The sequence below is a fragment of the Drosophila persimilis genome, unplaced genomic scaffold (genome assembly GCF_003286085.1).
Source record: "Drosophila persimilis strain 14011-0111.01,24,50 unplaced genomic scaffold, DperRS2 tig00000124-arrow-pilon, whole genome shotgun sequence".
Lineage (NCBI taxonomy): Eukaryota > Metazoa > Arthropoda > Insecta > Diptera > Drosophilidae > Drosophila > Drosophila persimilis.
The window spans coordinates 8376314-8393765 of NW_020825294.1; the positions used below are offsets into that span (position 1 = coordinate 8376314).

Below are 17452 nucleotides of genomic sequence, written 5' to 3' on the forward strand. Positions count from 1 at the left end.
GAGCAACTAGAAAGAAGATCAAAGAACAAACGAATTTGCGCCGCTCTTCTCTTACTTTCATTTTTTCACCTGGTCAAAGCGCGCGCTCGGAAGTCAGCTCCGCGTTTCAATCCGTGAAAATCGGGAAAATGGTGAAAAATCCATCGGGAAAAATGTGGTGCATGTGTGTGAAGTGTAGTTTAGTGTAGTGGTGCAGTAATCAGAGGTAAATCTGCAAAAAAATGTATTAATTCACGAAAATTTGTGGAATAAAAGGCGGGGGCGCAATAAGAGGCAGAAGGAGGCAAAATGGCGGCAAAAATTCAGCTCAACGAAGGAAAAGTGTGTGATATGCATGTGGATTTGATATACATATATGCAGTTAGCATAATTTTTTGTATTTTCTTGCATCAAAATCTGAAATATTTCAATGTTTTGTGGTCCCTTTCCCACTCGCATTCCTCGCGAGTAGTAGCGGGATGCTGAGAAGAAGAGAATAAAAAGTAAATGAGTGCTTTCGTTCCAAGCAGAAGTTTTGAGCTCCCAGCGCCGATGACGACGGAAAAAACGTATCATAGAAAAGATCGTGAAAAATAGCTGAAAATGTTCGGGAAATTGTATAAGATCCCGTGTGTTAAGTTTAACAAGGGTTTATAATGAAAATGTGCCATAAAAGTCTGGAAAGGAGGTGAAAAGTGTTGTGAGAAGCCGAAAAACTGATGAAAAGTGGTCGAAGTGGCAGGAAAATTCAAGGACACGAGTGTGGAGAGCCAAGGGATTGGGATATTTAAAAAAAAAGATGACAGCAAAAGTGAAAATGGAGTTGGAAAACACTTGAGCGTAAATCCCGGCACTATGGAATGATGTCGCCTTTGAGATTGAGTTTTTTTTCCGCCTCTCTTTCTGCGAGATTTTGAGCGAAGCGGAATGGTCAGCAGATTGTCGATTAAAACGAAAAGTGAGTCTGCACCTCACATCACGTGATATATTTACATAGCTCTATATTTTATTGAAATTATTATTTTTTCTTTTTACGGAGAAGGGGCGTCGGCTTGGGGAGGAATGCATTTAAAAATCCCTGCACCTTTGTTAATAGATCCTTCGGAAAACACACAAATAACCCAAATAAACAAAGGAATATTATATATTTTTACCAAACCTGTACCTGTACCAGTGCCTCTCGCCCCTGACTCGCCTGTGGTTTGTTGAAGGAGAACCTAATCAGGTTACCACAGACGACTAGCTCTTCAGATATGCTCTTAAAGATGCACCTCCTTTTCCATTCGGAGTACTCATTTTCATTCATACATGTATATTCATCGAGGGCAGTCGTGCAAATCTAGAAATAAACTTCAAAGCATTTAACATTTGCTCAGTGACCAAGAACGCCCCCCTCCATCCCCCGTCCCCGACTCTGTCCGCCTGGCGATGTAATCTACACAATGTCCTGGTCGAGTTTTAATTGCTATGACACTGCCAAGACACGGCTGACTGGATAATGGGAGGAAGGAGGATTGGGATTGGGATTGGGAGTGGGATTGGGAGTGGGAGGGGGTCAGGTCAGGGCTGGATAGAGTCCTTGGGCTTGGGCTTGCTGTCCGTTTGCTGTTGTCGTTTTCTAATTTGATAAAGATAAAAATCATTTTATAAATGGCGTCGCCCGGTACTGGCCGTCAAGTGAGCATGGCCCTGACAGACACGGAAGAGAGGACGATGGACCCTGGTCCCTGGTCCCTGGCTCGGGACACGCTCTCGCAGCTCGTTGGCTGCTCCTTAATTGAATGCTCATTTCAACAAGCTACGCTCCGGCTCTCTAGCGTCGCCGGCTTTAATTGCATTTTTATTTCATTTCCCAGCAATTATCGCAAGTTCGTGTGCAAATTTTATAAACTGAAGGAAGGAGGGCCAGAAGCGTCGTGGTGCTGCCACCTGCAACATCCTGAAGCCAAAAGGTCAATCGTGTCATGAGTGTACGAGTATCTGTATCCGCAAACCCGCAGCACGCCACCCGCCACCCGCCACTCGCCACTAGCCACCAGCCACCAGCCATGTGCAACTAGTACTACGAGTACCCGTACTCGTGCTCGCATGTGAGTGTGTGGTCCGATGTCCTGCAAACCGTAATTAAAGGCAGCCAGGACTTGTAGCCAGCTCCTTCGTTCGTTGCTGTTACTGATATTTATTGTCGTTGCTGCGCTTTCTGCTCTCTCTCTTTTATTGTCAGTGCAACTCCAAGTTGCCGTTGCCGTTGTCGTTGCTGTTGTTACTGCGAGTTGTTAGCAAAGCAATTAGCATGAGTTTGCTATTGCAACACACGGCCGGAGACGACACGGCGACCTCTGTTCTGGCACCTGCTGAAAGTTGTACCGTTACGTTACGGCTAACCAAAGCTGGAGGCAACTTCCCGATGCTGCAGCCAGCAAATAAGAATTTAATTTATTTACTCTGCAGCAGGCCAAGTGCCGGCTAATGGCCATGTAGCATTTAGCACTCGGCAAACAAATCAAATGTAAGTGAAACTTATGAAAGGTAACCCAATCCGTGGCAGGGAGCCTGTATCATGGCAGTATCTGAACGGTGCATTTAAAAAATTATTATGATTGTCTTCATAAGGGGCACGTTCTGATCCCCTGACTAGATACGAATCTGTTGGTAATGGTTTACAGGGGACTCTAGATATGAATTAGCCTTAAGTGTAGGCTCGTATATTGCTTACCCTGTTACTTGCTCTCTTTTATTGCATGTTGGATGGAACATGAAAACCTGTAAAGACCCGTGATCGTGAGCAGCGCTGCCACTGCACTGTTAGGCTGTTAACAGCGCTCTGACGCCAACTCGCTCTCTTTTCTGCTCCCACGGCGCTCATCGTTTGGTGGGCTGTAAGCTAGATTTTGATACGATCCCACCCCCGCTATAAGCACACCCTTTTCTTTCACTGTTAAGCTGTTAACAGCGATCTGTTGCGCTCTTACGATCCACAAGGCGCTCATCGTTTGGTGGACTGTAAGCTAGATTTTGATACGATCCCACCCCCACTACAATCTGCCGTTTTTCTTATGCCTTTGTAGATCTACCACAAAAATACATGAAGGTGAATATTTATTGGAAACACTGCACTCTGACCTCTCTTGGAACCTCTACGTTGGATAAAGACGTTTCAAACCGGCCTACAAAAACACTGAGGAATGGGCGCGGTATGTACATCAATACTGATTCCCGATGTGGAAAAGCGGCACTGAGACAAACCAAAATCTTATTGGAGATTTATAAATTAAAAGAAAAAAGAAATGCCTTCAAGTATGGCATTTGAAGCCCAACGTGTGATGCAGGGAGTGTCAAATGAGGATTCAGGTCATGTCTATGAATATATGAATATTAATTTGGGCCAATAATTAGCCCATTTATGGGGCACTATCTCACTTTATACGCCGATGACTTCTTGTTAGAGGCAGCCGAGCCTCTGGAGATTCCTCCATTGTTAGATTTTTTTGAGGGTTTTGTTGTTCAATGGTTGAAAGTACAAAGGGCGTGTAGGGGGCGTGGCCTTGAATGGCAGATCATTCAAGAGCATTCAGGTAGACTTTCTCCAAATAGATTATCGAAAAATGTCTGTTAGAGACTGCCACAACGAAAAACAAAAGCTTTGTCTTGGGTATCTTCCCGTTTCATTAGTTAGGCACAAGTTGAATACCTGGGAAAATGGCTAATTTAAAGCACATTAAAGCGGCATCTGTATGTGCCCAAGTTTGGGAGGAAACCTTGTTTTCCATGTCCTAAGCTCCGTTGAAAAGAAAAACCTCAATATGCATCGCTAAGTTCCTGTCCGTTTGATCTATTCTCAGCCATTTTTCACATTCAGTTTTCCCCGCTGCGATTCCCATTCAAAGTGCTGCTGCCATTTTCCCATTTTGCCGTTTTCCCAGCAACGGCTTCGATTTAGTACAACTTTCTCAGCCCCGGACCACAAAGACTAAGCCGTCTCATCACTCTCTTCTTGGGCGGTAACCTTCAACACCTTTTAAGCCGCTTGGCCTGTCCTTCGATACCCCGGGGGCCTCCCGTCCTCTGTCCCCTCACCGAAAAAAGCTGTTGCTTTGTCCTGGCCCTCTTCTATTGCGTTTTTTATTCACTCGATGGGGAGTTGCCATCCCGCAAAGGATTTCGCTTGGGTGCATTTCGAGCGCATGGATGGGGTTGGGGATGGGGGGAGTGTCTGGCATTTGGTTTGATTTTGGTGGCACCTTCCCCTAGCCCCCTTCATCGTAGATTATGCAAAAAGTTTTTCATTAATGTAGGATTTAGATATTTTTTCACGCTCTGTAACTGCTTTTCCTGCTCTCCTGCTGGTCCTGGTCCTGGTCCTGGCCCCCCACCCCCCCTGAGCTTTCCCGGTGCCCATTTTTTCGCACAGTTTCCCTCGTTTCGTTTTTCCCCATTCGACTATTCGACTATTCTCTTTGGCTTTTGGCTTTTTTCCTGCGTTCTGGTTGTTGACAACGCAACTTTGGTCCCAGGATACGGTAACTTTTGTGCACCATGCCGCACCGCACTGCCACGCACCGCAGTGCCGCACAGCGAGCGCCGAGCTCCAGCTCACTGCAATGAAAGTTGGCACCACCGCAAAACACAGATACACAGATACGTTCGGATGGATGGATAGACAGCTAGACAAACACTTAACAGCAGAACCCATGAAGACGCCACAAAGCGAATTTGCCTTCCCCAAATCCGAAAAGCCAAACAAAGAGTGGATTAAAACGGAAGTCTTCTGCGTTTCAAGCAAGTTTTTATAGTTTTTTTTCTCTAGGGTGGTGGGAAAATTGAGATATATCTAGGAATTGATATATTTTTTAACCTAGACGTAAATTTAAACCATTTGTCGTTTGAAAAATTGCAGAAAATAATGCCATAAAGTCGGGCTTGTAGAAATTAGCAAATCTTAAAGAAAATTTATGATTTCATAGGTTAAAAGTAGTTTTCTTTGGAAAAACGCGATGAAAAGGCTCTTAAAACGGCAGTAAACTGAAAACTTATGTCTGTGCCAATATTTAGGTCCAGCACTGTACGTAGATACTGTAGATATTTCTGTAGAATATGTGGCACCTTTTTCAAGAACCTTTCAAGAAGGGGGTTCATTTTTTATATAGATAATTTATAACAGGAAGTCTTCTCCTTAGCCTTCTCCTTACTCTTCTCTATAGTCTTCTCCATGATCTTCTTCATGCTCTTCTCCATGGTCTTCTCTATAGCCTTCTCCTTAGTCTTCTCTTTAGCCTTCTCCTTAGTCTTCTCAATAGTCTTCTCCTTAGTCTTCTCCTTGGCCTTATCCACAGTCTCCTCCTTAGTCTTCTCCACAGTCTCCGCCATAGCCTTCTCCATACTCTTCCCTCCAGGCACTCCCTACAGTGCCCTCAATTCGTGCCGCCCCATCGCCATCGCTGGCTCCTTGGCTGCCTTCCAATTAATTTATTAACGAGTTCCTTCATTTCTCTCAGTGAGCCGCCACATACAGTTTTTCTTTTATTTTTTTTTCTCCACATCCCCAAACATAACTTGGACTTTCTTTCCGCTCCTATATATACACACACATGTATACATATATATGTATGTGTATCCTTTTTTTTTCGTATCTGATTCTGGTTTTGGTGGTTGTTTCTTTGGAGACACTTTTGCCGCTTTGCAGTGCAAATTGTTGGGTTTTTCCAGTTCTATTCTTGTAGATTTTTTTGTGTGTGGTTTTTATTTTCTTTTTTCTCCTTTTTTTCGTTCTTTTGTGGTGTTTTCGATTTGTCCTGGCCCCTCAGCTCTCTGCTTCCGCGCTTCAGCATTTATTTGAGTGTGTAAACTTTTGCTACTTGCATTTTTTTGGGGATTTTCTGTGGCAATTTCACAGTTGGATCCCCCATTCCCCCATCCGCCAACCCCATTGCTAGCCCCCTGCCAACTTTGATAGTTTTGTCAAAAGTTTTTATTGCGATTTGTTGCAGCTGCAAGTCGAAGTCCTGTAAAAGTAATGCTCATCCCAAAAGAAAGGCAACAAAAATGAATGAAAATACTGGAATTCCCCAATTGATATTTTCTGTGTGAGATCTTTTGGAGGATTCAGGCAGAGGAATCGACGGGAAAAATGCTTTCAAGTGATTTTTATAGCAGATACAAGTTTTCATCATAAATGAGGCTTACAGCAGAGAGTACGAGAGCGATAATTGTATTCCCATAAATATATGTGCATATATCTTCATGTATTTGTTGTGTCTTTCATTGCTTAGTAGTATATATCGTTGTGTATGTGTATAAAGCTCCCGTAGCTGCTCTTTGAGTTCTCTCTTACAAGCTAAGGCCGCCCGAGAGCCGAGTGGTTCGTGTGGATCGTGTGGATCGTGATAACAGTGCCGGCCGCTGTCAGAGCGCGCTGCAGCTGGCTGTTAACTGAGCGCAACTGTTAACAGCCTGTTAACCTGGAGTGCTAACAGTGCGCTGTTGGGTTGCCCGGTTAAAGCTGTTCCCCTGCACAAATAGCATCCACTTTAAATATTTCTTAGCTAAATCGAATGTTTCTTCCTGACTTTTGGTTCACTTCACTTGTTATCACAATTGTCGATGACCACGACGTCCCCGTAGTTGGGCGGAGGCGTCTCAGGTCGCGCCGCTGCCTCATCCGTGTAGAAACGTGAGGTGCTCTCCGGCGGGGGGGTGGTGGGGCTAGCTGGCTCCCGATCGCGAATGCTGAAGAGGTTGCTGCGGCTGAGGCGGCGGATCAGGGTGGCTGTGTTCTGGTTGATGGTGCGGTAGTACTGAGAGCGGGCCGGCCGCCCAAAGATGCGGTTCACAAAGCTGTCCTGCGGCCCGTAGGGCTGGCGGACCACGGCACGCGACGATCGCTGGGGGTTGGAACGCCGGGGATTGCGAGACCGGTGCGGCGACCAGGTGTGAATAGTGGGCAGGGTCTCCTGCGAGGGATCTAGAGGCGTTTCCCCCTCCGGCGACTCCAGAGTGGACTTCTTCTTGCGCATCTCGCAGCAGCTCTTGAGGCACAGGGCGAAGGTGATGATGAAGATGACCATGCAGATGCCCGTGGCACCGCCCACAACAAAGGCCAGCTTGAGGTCGTCCGAGTCGTACTTGAGCGTCCGTTCGACCTCGTCTGGCAGCTGGGCGCCTCCGCCGGCCAGGAGCATGTGGCTTACGCGCTCCAGGCAGGTGCGGTAGTTCAGGCAGAGCTTCTCCCGACTGCCCTCGCAGACGTCGCTGAGGGAAGACAGCTCCTGCTCCTCCTCCTCGTCGCTGGTGCTCTCCTCGCTGGAGTCCAGCTCCCGCCACACGGCCAGCACGGACTGCGGCCCTTGGGTGGTGGGCTCCAGGTGCTCGAGGCGCTCGAACTTCATCGTCTGCCCCCCCTGCAGCTCCACCTCCTCCGGCGGCGGCAGAGCTGGCTCCTCATCCACGCAGTCGCTCATGAAGAGGGCCACGCCCCGCTGCCGCAGTCCGGTGGCCACTTTGCTCAAGGCGCGATCGCAGTTGAAGGGATTCTCCTCGAGGTTGAGGGAGGCGAGGTAGCGGGGGGCGTGGAACACCCCCGCGCTGAGCGTGAGCAGCAGATTCTGGGCCACGTCCAGCTGCCGCAGCTGGGGCAGGCCGCTGAGGAGCTCTGCCCCCAGCTGGTTGATCTGCGAGTTGCGCAGGTTGAGGGAGCGCAGCGAGGGGCTACGCAGCAGGGGGCCACTGCCCAGGGAGGCCAGCTTGTTGCCCTCCAGATTGAGGTGGATCAGCTGGGCATTGGACTCCAGCAGGTGCTCGTCGATCTGCTCCAGCCGGTTATAGGACAGATCCAGGTGTCGCAGACGCCGCAGCTCAGCAAAGCCATCGCCGTACAGCGTGTGGATGGCATTGTGGGCCAGAGAGAGGTTTACCAAGTGGACGGTACTCTAAGGGATAGTGGATATCAGTATTTATCGATCAATATCTGAAAAACCCTTCGACCTACCTGGAAGGAGTCATTGTCTATGCTGGTGATGTCATTGTAGCTCAGATCCAGCAACTCCACCGTTTTGGGCATTTCTATATTGGCGCTTATCAGTCGCCTCGCACTGCCGCCAAAGGGGGAAACTTTCGATAGAAAAGTAGATAGATAAAGGGGAAGACAACCCACCTGCAGACCGCCCGATTGCGCTGGAGATGGAGATCGCACCGACAGACCGTGGGGCAGTACATCTGCAGCTGGGTCTTGCTGCGGCACACCTGCAGCAGCACGCACAGCAGGAGGCCCACGTAGAGCAGGATCTGCTTAAGACCGAGCCACATCTTGGGTTTGATCACGCATTGCAGAGCCATATATAAAATGTGTATCTGTGATTGTTGGGAGGGGCCTTCCTCGGTCAGAGTTTCGTCATTATCGGCGCCCTGGGACTTGCAGGCTTACGGGAATGCTTTTGTTCACTGACTACGGGGGAAATGGCTTTCGGCCTACAATCGTGACTAACTGAGGCGCTGCCTTCCAGTGCTCGGGGGACTGGGTTCTGCCTGGGGCGGCCCTACACTTCCAGTCCGATAAGATAAGATAGGCTGCTTTGTTGGTATCTAATCTGCGGCTATTTTCGAGTCTTTTTGAGCGCAGCAGAGCGGAGAGTAGGTCGAGTCACATTTCCACGGCGGGGCTTTCGGTTGTTTGGAAAATGAATAGCCGCAGCTGGCAAGAGTGACTGATAACTGATAAGGGCTATGTTTTACTTTCACTTTAGGGCCTTGCAATGGGTACTACAGGGTGTATAGATTTGTTAGTAGACTACTTAGTTTTGTGGTTTTTTGGTACATTTTTGATCGTACGATTCCCTAGGGGAGGGCCCAAAGCAACTTATGGCCAGTCGACAATGGAAGAACTTTGATATTTAACTACTTGGAAGGCGGCAGTCTCATATTTCCGGGTTTTGGCAATGATTCTGTTCTTCTACGGATAAGAAAATGCCACCAGATCGATGTAGATCACAAATATCTGAGGCCATGCATAGGAGACTGAAGAAGTCCCTGTTTAAGCGAGGGAGAACGTTGTGGGTCATTGCTACGGCCGCGCCTCTACATCTACACATTGCACGACGAAAAGTGCGTGAGGGAGAGCCACTGGCTAGAATAATAAACCGATCTGAGCCAGATTTGGCAGTGTTGAAGACATTGTTGGGTCATTGTCTACGATTCTGCATTGTAGAATATCGGGTATAAAAATACCTTCAAGAGGAATGAGCGAAAGCCTATCACCTTGAACCCCAAATTTAGGAGTGAAAAGTGGGTTTTAGGGCATTGGAAACATATTTTTGGGTACGAAAGAATAGTCATTTATCAGAGAATCGATCAAAAAGCGTAGTTTTCAGCAAGGGCCTGGTACCTTCTTTAGTACTTTAGATATTCACTGCTGATTGGGGCACTTGTACATGGTGTTCAGGCGATTGATGTCCGTGTCACTCAACCGCAGGCGTTGGCCCATCAGGGACGCCTTGTCCGGCTCTAAAGCCACAATAGTGGGCTCTCCATTCTTGGAAAACGCGAACGGACCGTAGTGCAGAATGCTGCCGTAGTCGTAGGGCTGGTCGTAGTTGTCCAGCAGCATGTCGTCGCGTTTCCGAAAGGCGTTCTCGTGCCCCGCGACGATGTTCTCCTCCTCGATCCTCACGTAGTCGTCGCGGTCCGGGGAGTTGTGCTGGTGGTGGAAGCCCAGGGTGTGCAGCAGCTCGTGCTGAAGGACCCCGAGGCGAAGGCAGCCCTTGTCCGGCTGGTGGGGCGTGAGCTGAAGGAGTCGCCGGCCTGGGCCATAGCCCACCAGAGAGGTGCAACCCTTCTCCCTGGTGGTCACGAAAACGTAGTTCTTCTGCGGCTCATCGGCGCGGACAAAGCGAATGCAGCTGGAGAGCTCTATGAGCTTCATGGCCAGCTCTATGTGGGCCGCTTGGGCGGCATCTGCAATCACATCGAACGGAGCTCAATGAGAATCGATTCTCTGGGCATTTTGGAGTCTTACCAAAGGCCTCATCGATCTTGTACGGTACTGATCCATTAGGCCACCGCTGCGTTTCCTTTGGCAGGCCATTCCGCCCAAACTCCACTTCCAGGTCGCCCTCAAAGTAGCCAGCGGCCAGTTCGGGATCGGTTTCGGTCTCTTCGTCGGAGGTACTGTGGGTACTGTGGAGGGGTGCTCCGAAAACCCGAGAGCAGAGACTGCCCAGCAAGAGCAAGTGCATCAGCCAGGCGGGCATTGTCGACTAATGGGAAAATGGGTAGACGAGGCATTACAAAATCTACTTACGATTAATCGCAGCGATAAGATTTACAGCCAGTCTGACCAAGACCTAAATAGAACCCTTACAAAGGCCTTGGGAAAGAGCAGAAGCCAGTTGTGCTTTCCTCCAGCCGGCCAGCACTTTTAGGCCGGGATCTTCCAAAATTACGACCTTGGTCGGTATAAAATTCCATTGATACTTTGAATCCTGTTTATTGATAAATTATTGATAAACATTCCTGATTTGGCATCGACTATACTTCCAGCCAATTGCTAAAATAATCAATACGACTACTCGATAGTCGGTCCACCGGATTTTCCCCTTCGTTACGCTGTCCTTCCCCTGAGCTTGTTCGTCTTGAAGAAGTCCCTAATCTCCTCCAGGGTAAAGTGCTGCCAGTGGCTCTTCGGCTGGCTCTTCGGCTGGCTCTTCAGCTCTTTGGAATGCGATATCCTCCATCATTGATTCGTTCTATGATTGTGGATAATCCTTTCTCTCTCTGTGATCTATATCTCGTATTAAGACTCCCAAAAGTCGGGAAATATACGACTATGCCCCGTGGGTGAACCTCTAGCTCCCAGAGTATGAAATATGACATAGATCTGGTTTTACAGAAAGATGTAGAAACGATTAAAGCACTTTTTAGCCAAAAAAAAAGGTATACGCTGGTAGGGGTTCCCATATATTTTTACCCCACGAAAGTCGAGTAAGCGACATGGAGTGCAGGACACGATTATAGCTCTTTTCCAAAGCCAATCACCATCTACAAATAATTACCATTCGATAGGTTCTGCCTCAAATGACTTCCATCTCGAAATCTGTGTAGCCTAAAGGGCACGAGGATAAGTGCAATTATTGCAGCATATTTTGGGTTCGATAGGCGATAACTGTTTGAATTTAGAAACGATAAATCCAACAAAGAAACCGAAATCGCCTGGAAGAATTCCAAGTTCATTTTCGCATTTCCCGAAAGAGGTTTCCCCCTGCTAGATGGGCCACTGTGCTGTGAGGGGAAAAGACAGCAAGTATTTTAGGTGTCATGGGAATAAAAACCTATTTTTTGGAGCTCGCGATGTTCTAAGCACTTCAGATGAGGGCAAACCCTCCCTGGTTCTAGGGCCGAAGTTCATTCGTCACGAAACCAATCTCATCTGGCAGCTAATCCATCAATCCATTGGGTTTTGCTGAATTTATACCCATATCTCTAGCCTCTAGCCTCTATCTCGATCTGATAGCCCGTTTATTATCGGCACAACGTGAAAGGCTAGCGAAACGCCTGGAAACAAATGTATTTTCACAATTGAATGGGACACTTGTACATGGTGTTGAGGCGCTGTACATCGGTGGGGCTCATGGCCAGGCGTTGGCCCATCAGGGACTGTCCCTCCGGCCGCAGGGCCACGATGGTCGGCTCCCCGTTCACCGAGAAGGCCAATGAGCTGTAGTGCAGGATGCTGCCGTAGTCGTAGGGCTGGTCGTAGTCCCCGACATCGGTGTCCTCGTACTTGACAAAGTTCTTGGCGTGGCCCTCGGAGATGTTCTCCTCGACGATCTGCACGTAGTCGTCGCGATCCGGGGAGCACTGCTGGTGGTGGAAGCCCAGCGTGTGGAGCAGCTCGTGCTGGATGGTGCCCAGACGGAAGCAGCCCGTGTCCAGCACGGCGGGCTTTAGCTTGACAGTCCTTTCGCCGGGCTGGTAGCCCACCTTCGAGCTGCAGCCCGACGTGGAGGGAATCACGATCAGGTAGTTCTCCTCGGCCTCGTCGGCGGGCACGAAGCGGATGCACGAAGATAGCTCTATGATCCTCATTCCCAGCTCAATGTGGGCCACTTGGGGGGCATCTGCAAGCAGGGGGTGGCTGTCAAGGGATGTCTGCCAGCTTTGGAGGCTCTGTCCCTCTCTTACCGAACGCCTCGTCGATCCTGTAGGGGACTGTGGCGTTGGGCCAGCGCCGCGTTTCGCTCAGCTGTCCATTCCGCTCAAAGTCCACGTCCATGTCGCCCTGGAAGTAGCCAGCCGTCTGCTCGGGATCTTCCTCCCCAATCGGAGCCCCAAGGGCACTGGCTCCCAGGAGCCCCACCAGGGCCAAGTGGATCCAAGCGGCGCACATTCTTCACTAATCGACTGCTAATATTCCACTAATCGCTGGGCAAAGAATTATAATCGGGTACTTCAGCGTTCGATTGGAGATAAGGGCTAACAGAATTAGCCGCTCTGAAGTTATTTTGGGGCTCGATGCGGAGCACATTGTGGGGAAGGGGGGTGCCCTCCTCCCCCCACCCCCACTCCAGGCTACTTAACAGCCCAGCTGGGGCTTCCGTTCGCTGGCCAAAACCCAGTCCTAGGGCCTTCCGCCTTTCGCTTTAATTTATGGCCCTGCCAAAGGCGCCTTCTGTCAGTCACAATGGGGCGTGGCCCAACCCCCCGCCCCCCCATCGAATGATCACCGCAATGTGCAACTTTTTCGCACACATTCGCAGCTCTGGAGCTCTGGAGCTCTCGAGCGTCGGAAATAGTTAACTTTTATATGCATTTCAAATCAGAAAGTTTTGCATTCAAACTTTATTAAAATTACGCTACGGCCCCCTGCCAACCCCCCGCCCTGCCTTTGGATATTTTTTCAATTTCAATTGTTGGCCCGAAATGTTGGTTGTTGGCCATCTTCAGGGCCACTGTCGTGGGTTACCCAGGGGGTTGCTTCCGCTTCTTTGTTTCCAGAAGCATTTGGGAACAAATCTGTGATCTAGCGGGTTGTAGGCTCTTGGAACAGACATAAACGGAGGTCCTTTTGGGGCTATAAGGCGGTATAAACCCATCGGATCCGAGACTCTAGGGGAAATAGATGCTGGGATGGTGTTTTATTGGGTAGATGGTTCCCAGTTCCAAAGGGATTCAGGGTTTCTTCCAAGTTTCAAAGGGTAGATCCCCCATGGTCTCCCCCTGGGAAGGGTACATCTGTCTCCCCCCCTGGGGAAGGGTATTCCAGCTTCTTCCAAGTGCCAGACAGCTTTCCTTTCTCTGGCTTTTTGGTCGCACATTTGCATTGTTGTTGTGACTGCTGGCGCCCTTTTTGTGGTATCTCCGCCCCTCCCCCTCTCTGGGCGCCCGCACTAATGACCGACATTGCTTCCTAATTACAAAAGTTTTGCATGCACTCGCACTCGTCGCTGCAATCGCCACGGAGGAGGGCACCAAAAAAAAAAGAAAGAAAGAAAACATTGGAGTTTATTTTATTTCCTTTAGTAAATGTTTGAGCGCTTAAAGTTGGGCTTTTCATTCGGTTTTTAGTGGCACCAACTAACGACTCCATTATGGGGAAGCGCGGCTCGAAGCCGCAATACACATGTTTCGGGGGTCAAGAGAGCGGCAGCCAACAAAAATGTGCCGTCCCGGCTGGGGCTCAGTGCATTCCCGTTACACATATGTCATGTGACACATGGCAGCTCCGCAACACGACCGGGACGGGGTCCAGGAGGGGTCCAGGCCTAGGCCCCGACTGTCGCCCACTTCTCGTTCTGGCCCTGGTCCGCACTTAATGATAAACAATGCTTGCGGTCAGTTTAACATGCCGCGCTATTACCCTGCCACTCTGGCACTCTGCCACTCTTTCGTGGCGCCACCTCCCCCACCGCCCACATAACGAGAGGACAATTTACACGCTGAAACCGAACGACGAGGCAGAGGTCGCTCCAGGGCGGGGTCTTGACTTCTGGATACTCCTTAGAACTGGAAGGGACTGAGATGATAAGGGATTCTAATTGTTCTATATGGTGTAGCATATACACTGCTCATCATTGGATTTAATTTTGAATTACAACTTTTTATTTTTAAAGAATTGACAAAAAGTTGATATGCTAAAAACTGGGTTAATATCTAACGATTCTTCATATATGTTATTCAAAAAGTATACAAATTTAGCAAAATAAAGTTTCTTAATGCTGTCTTAAATTATGTTCTTTTTTCTTGATCACTAGAAAAGACGCACTAGAAGTAATTTATTTTTTAAAGGAAAAGTAAATTATATTAAAATTTAGTTTTTATACATTGTGATTCTTACATTAGAATCTTATTAGAAAAATAATACAAATAATTTTAGTCATCCGTACCGTAATGTATAGCACCTATAATACGATCCAGTACAGTAGTCTCTGGCTGCATTGGGTGTTTCCCTGCATTTTTGACTTGGAACTAATTTGAGCGTTTAGGGGACTGTTTCTTTCAAGATTTTGATACGCGTAGTGGTGGAGGATAACTGATTTAGATCACAAATTTCAGATGAAAAAGGGCTTCCGGAAAAAGGATTCCGGCTCAAGCCAAAGAAAACGGTAAAATTAAATTTTCCTCAAATCTCTATGCAATTTAGCATACAACAAAAAAAATAATAATAGCAATATTCATTAAAGTAGATTAAGGAAAACAATTTTATTAAAATAACTCGAATTTCCGTTCATAAAAAAATCGACACTCATATTGAAAAATTTATAATTTTGGATGTGGTCGCCAATGGACATTCAAATAATTCTCAAAAATGTCAAAAATGTGTCCTTGTAATGAGAAAGAAATTTGGGTCATGGTAAGTTATTTGCAAAGGACGAAAGATCGAAAATAAAAGTAGCGAAGGAAGTTTTTTACTTTTATTTTTTATGTTATTTGGGAGATTGAATATTAATTACTTTATTATCTTTATTTCTCCAAAAACGACTGCCTATTTTTGATGAGACATTTAGAATGATAGAGCGTCCATCGATCTCCATCCTTTTCTCAGTGGCCGTATATTCGGTATTCTTCTAGAGTGGCCGTAGACTTGGGAATTATTAATATAAGCTAGCGATGTAGTAGGTTATATTGGGACTGCCGGATGGACTGATAGGGGTTGTCCTACCACATATTTAATTATAGGATTACATCGGGAAAACAAGCAGTGTCTTGAGAGACTTAAATGAGACATTTCGTGTGTCTAGAAAGAGTTCGTAGAGGCTTGGCTCTTGGCCACTCTTTGTTCGAATCGAAGGCCGCTTTCTATCCCTCTTTCTCTCTCTCAATCGCCATCTCCATCTCTATCTCTATCTTATGTCACCTGTTGTTAAAGTTTAGTCTTAAATAAATTATTAATAATAAAGAAAAAAGCAAAAAGAAATAAATAATAATAATAAATATAATAATAATAAATATATAATAGTAAATATTATTAATAATAATAATAAATATATAATAAATAATATATAATAATAAAATATATAAAAATAAAATATATAAAAATAAGATATATTTAGTAAAATCTCTTTTAGATCCATTTTGATACTTTCCGAAACCCTGAAACCTGCCAACTCCGTGGATGGCTTCCACTTGGATACTCCCTTAACTCTTTCGTGTCCCAGCATACCCCGACTAACCCAATGCCCTCTAGTGGCTGCAACTAGCGACAAGCGAAGGCTAAGGAGAAGCAGCAGCAAAAACAGCACATGCTTAAAAGAGCAGTAAATGAGAATTTATCCACTTGCTGGCCAGCGCGTGCCCCTGTCCCTGGTCCTGGCTCCACACAGACACACACACACACACACGTTACCAACACAAACAGACAAAGCGACAGATAGGTGGCAGGAGGGGGCGGACAGAAGAGAGAGAGAGGAATACACGCACATCGTAAAGTTTTAATCGGATGTTGTCCAGCTTTACATGACGCCATCTACTGGCTTAGAGTGCAATATCCTGTGGCACGCGATAACATCGGGCAAAAGAGTTGGTGGCCAGGAAGGGGCGGGAGGGGGAGGCGGAGTCCTTGTTTATGTGAAGCGCCCGGGCAAAACGCTTGTGGCCCTCTGCTTTTTGACGGCATTTGGCATGGGATGCCCACGCACAGCCCCCCCACAGCCCTAGACCCAGCAGCCGACAGCCAACAATTCCATCTACGTGGAACAAAGAACAGTTACAGATGCCGGCTCTATGCCAAGGCTAAAGCAGCAACAGCCGCTACAAAGGCTTAAAAAGCGCTCAACAAGGGGTGAGGGGGGTGGGGAGGGGGGAGAAAAAACAACCAAAGAGGAGAACAAGCAAAGCGGAATGGCCAAAAGGTTTCATTCGGGGATGTCGAAGCATTTATGCTCTTTAGACTTTGAACAAAAATAAATTGGAGTACAGGAAGAGGTCAATAGAACGCAGGAGAAGGTAACCCAAAGCGAATATCAAGGGGGGTTTCCCCCAGCTAGACGGAATAGAGCACTGGTAATAAGATCTTTATATAGAAAGCTTCGTTGTGCGGAAGATCTTAATAGAGAATCATTTCATAGCGACCTTAAAAGACCTTATAGACCTAAAAATATAGACCTTAAAAAACTCTTTAGTCGGGTACTTATCCTTGGTTCTGTTAGGCCTGGAGCTATATCGTATAATGACCAAAAGAATGTTCAAAAACTACCATAAAAGATCGATTGTGTGGGACTATTTCAGTACTCCCCAAGCTCGGGCCTCTATGGGTATTATGAGCCATAAAAACCCGCTTCAGTGTGTTCCGCTTTCCTCTAGAAGGACTCCTCGCATCTTTGACTCCAGCGATCAGCAAAACAGCTCCATCTTGCCGCCGAATGTGCAGTGAAATGTCCTCTTCCTGTTGTGGGTCTGGGCCTGGTCGGCCACACGCTCCGCGCGCTCTTGGCTGGACAGGAAGTCCAGAACGGAGCCCGCCAAGCAGCCAGGCGACCGACCACCAACCACCGACCACCGACGAACGTCGTTGTCATTGTCGTGACAGGAAATTAAGATGAATGTGGCGAGCAAACTGCAGTTTCTACACCCGCCAGACCAGGCCCGGGCCCGGCGTTGGGTCGGTGGTTCTCCTCTGTTGTGTGTCGTTTTTCTATTCGGTTAGACAGGGGAGGGACGACTGGCTGGCTGACTGGCTGCCTCTTAAAATATTCATAACACAAACTGTTGCTACTATCTCCACAGACCACAGACGACGCGATAGAGGAGCCCCGACTTGATGGGAGGAGAGACAAATGGCAGAAATCCTGCCAAAAGCTGCGAAAGTTGCGCGTTTGAATTAATTGATTTTTATGAATTTGTTAAGTGAGTTTTTTATGCCCCAGAAGCCCCAAAAAGGAGTTGCAGGAGTTGTAGGAGAGGAGTGCAGGTTGGACACTATATCATGGGCTGGACTGGGAGGGTGTGGTGTCCAGGGCTCTCGGAGTGCAAAAATATGTTTGATAAT

General features: G+C 47.5%; 3 protein-coding genes across 3 annotated transcripts; all 3 read right to left on the reverse strand.

The window, feature by feature from the left end:
- Positions 1-5920: 5920 nt before the first annotated feature.
- On the reverse strand, positions 5921-8413 carry LOC6596503. The gene is made up of 3 exons (XM_002021541.2): positions 8129-8413; positions 7964-8066; positions 5921-7904 (listed from the first exon to the last, which is right to left on the reverse strand). The coding sequence occupies exons 1-3, from the start codon at positions 8308-8310 to the stop codon at positions 6558-6560; spliced, it is 1632 nt and encodes a 543-aa protein (XP_002021577.1). The 5' UTR covers positions 8311-8413; the 3' UTR covers positions 5921-6557.
- An 848-nt stretch (positions 8414-9261) lies between these two features.
- Positions 9262-10220, reverse strand: LOC6596504 (seminal metalloprotease 1). The gene is made up of 2 exons (XM_002021542.2): positions 9986-10220; positions 9262-9924 (listed from the first exon to the last, which is right to left on the reverse strand). The coding sequence occupies exons 1-2, from the start codon at positions 10218-10220 to the stop codon at positions 9377-9379; spliced, it is 783 nt and encodes a 260-aa protein (XP_002021578.1). The 3' UTR covers positions 9262-9376.
- A 1229-nt stretch (positions 10221-11449) lies between these two features.
- LOC6596505 (seminal metalloprotease 1) lies at positions 11450-12355 on the reverse strand. Its single transcript, XM_002021543.2, has 2 exons — positions 12151-12355; positions 11450-12086 (listed from the first exon to the last, which is right to left on the reverse strand). The coding sequence occupies exons 1-2, from the start codon at positions 12353-12355 to the stop codon at positions 11539-11541; spliced, it is 753 nt and encodes a 250-aa protein (XP_002021579.1). The 3' UTR covers positions 11450-11538.
- Positions 12356-17452: the final 5097 nt, after the last annotated feature.

Bases quoted from the DNA above. Each gene is read 5' to 3' on its own strand.
- LOC6596503 (XM_002021541.2), bottom strand. From the start codon at position 8,310: ATGGCTCTGCAATGCGTGATCAAACCCAAGATGTGGCTCGGTCTTAAG. The intron at 8,067-8,128 runs GTGGGTTGTCTT...CTTTGGCGGCAG, and splicing joins CGCAATCGGGCGGTCTGCAG to TGCGAGGCGACTGATAAGCG. The intron at 7,905-7,963 runs GTAGGTCGAAGG...ACTATCCCTTAG, and splicing joins TAGACAATGACTCCTTCCAG to AGTACCGTCCACTTGGTAAA.
- LOC6596504 (XM_002021542.2), bottom strand. From the start codon at position 10,220: ATGCCCGCCTGGCTGATGCACTTGCTCTTGCTGGGCAGTCTCTGCTCT. The intron at 9,925-9,985 runs GTAAGACTCCAA...ATGTGATTGCAG, and splicing joins CAAGATCGATGAGGCCTTTG to ATGCCGCCCAAGCGGCCCAC.
- LOC6596505 (XM_002021543.2), bottom strand. From the start codon at position 12,355: ATGTGCGCCGCTTGGATCCACTTGGCCCTGGTGGGGCTCCTGGGAGCC. The intron at 12,087-12,150 runs GTAAGAGAGGGA...CCCTGCTTGCAG, and splicing joins CAGGATCGACGAGGCGTTCG to ATGCCCCCCAAGTGGCCCAC.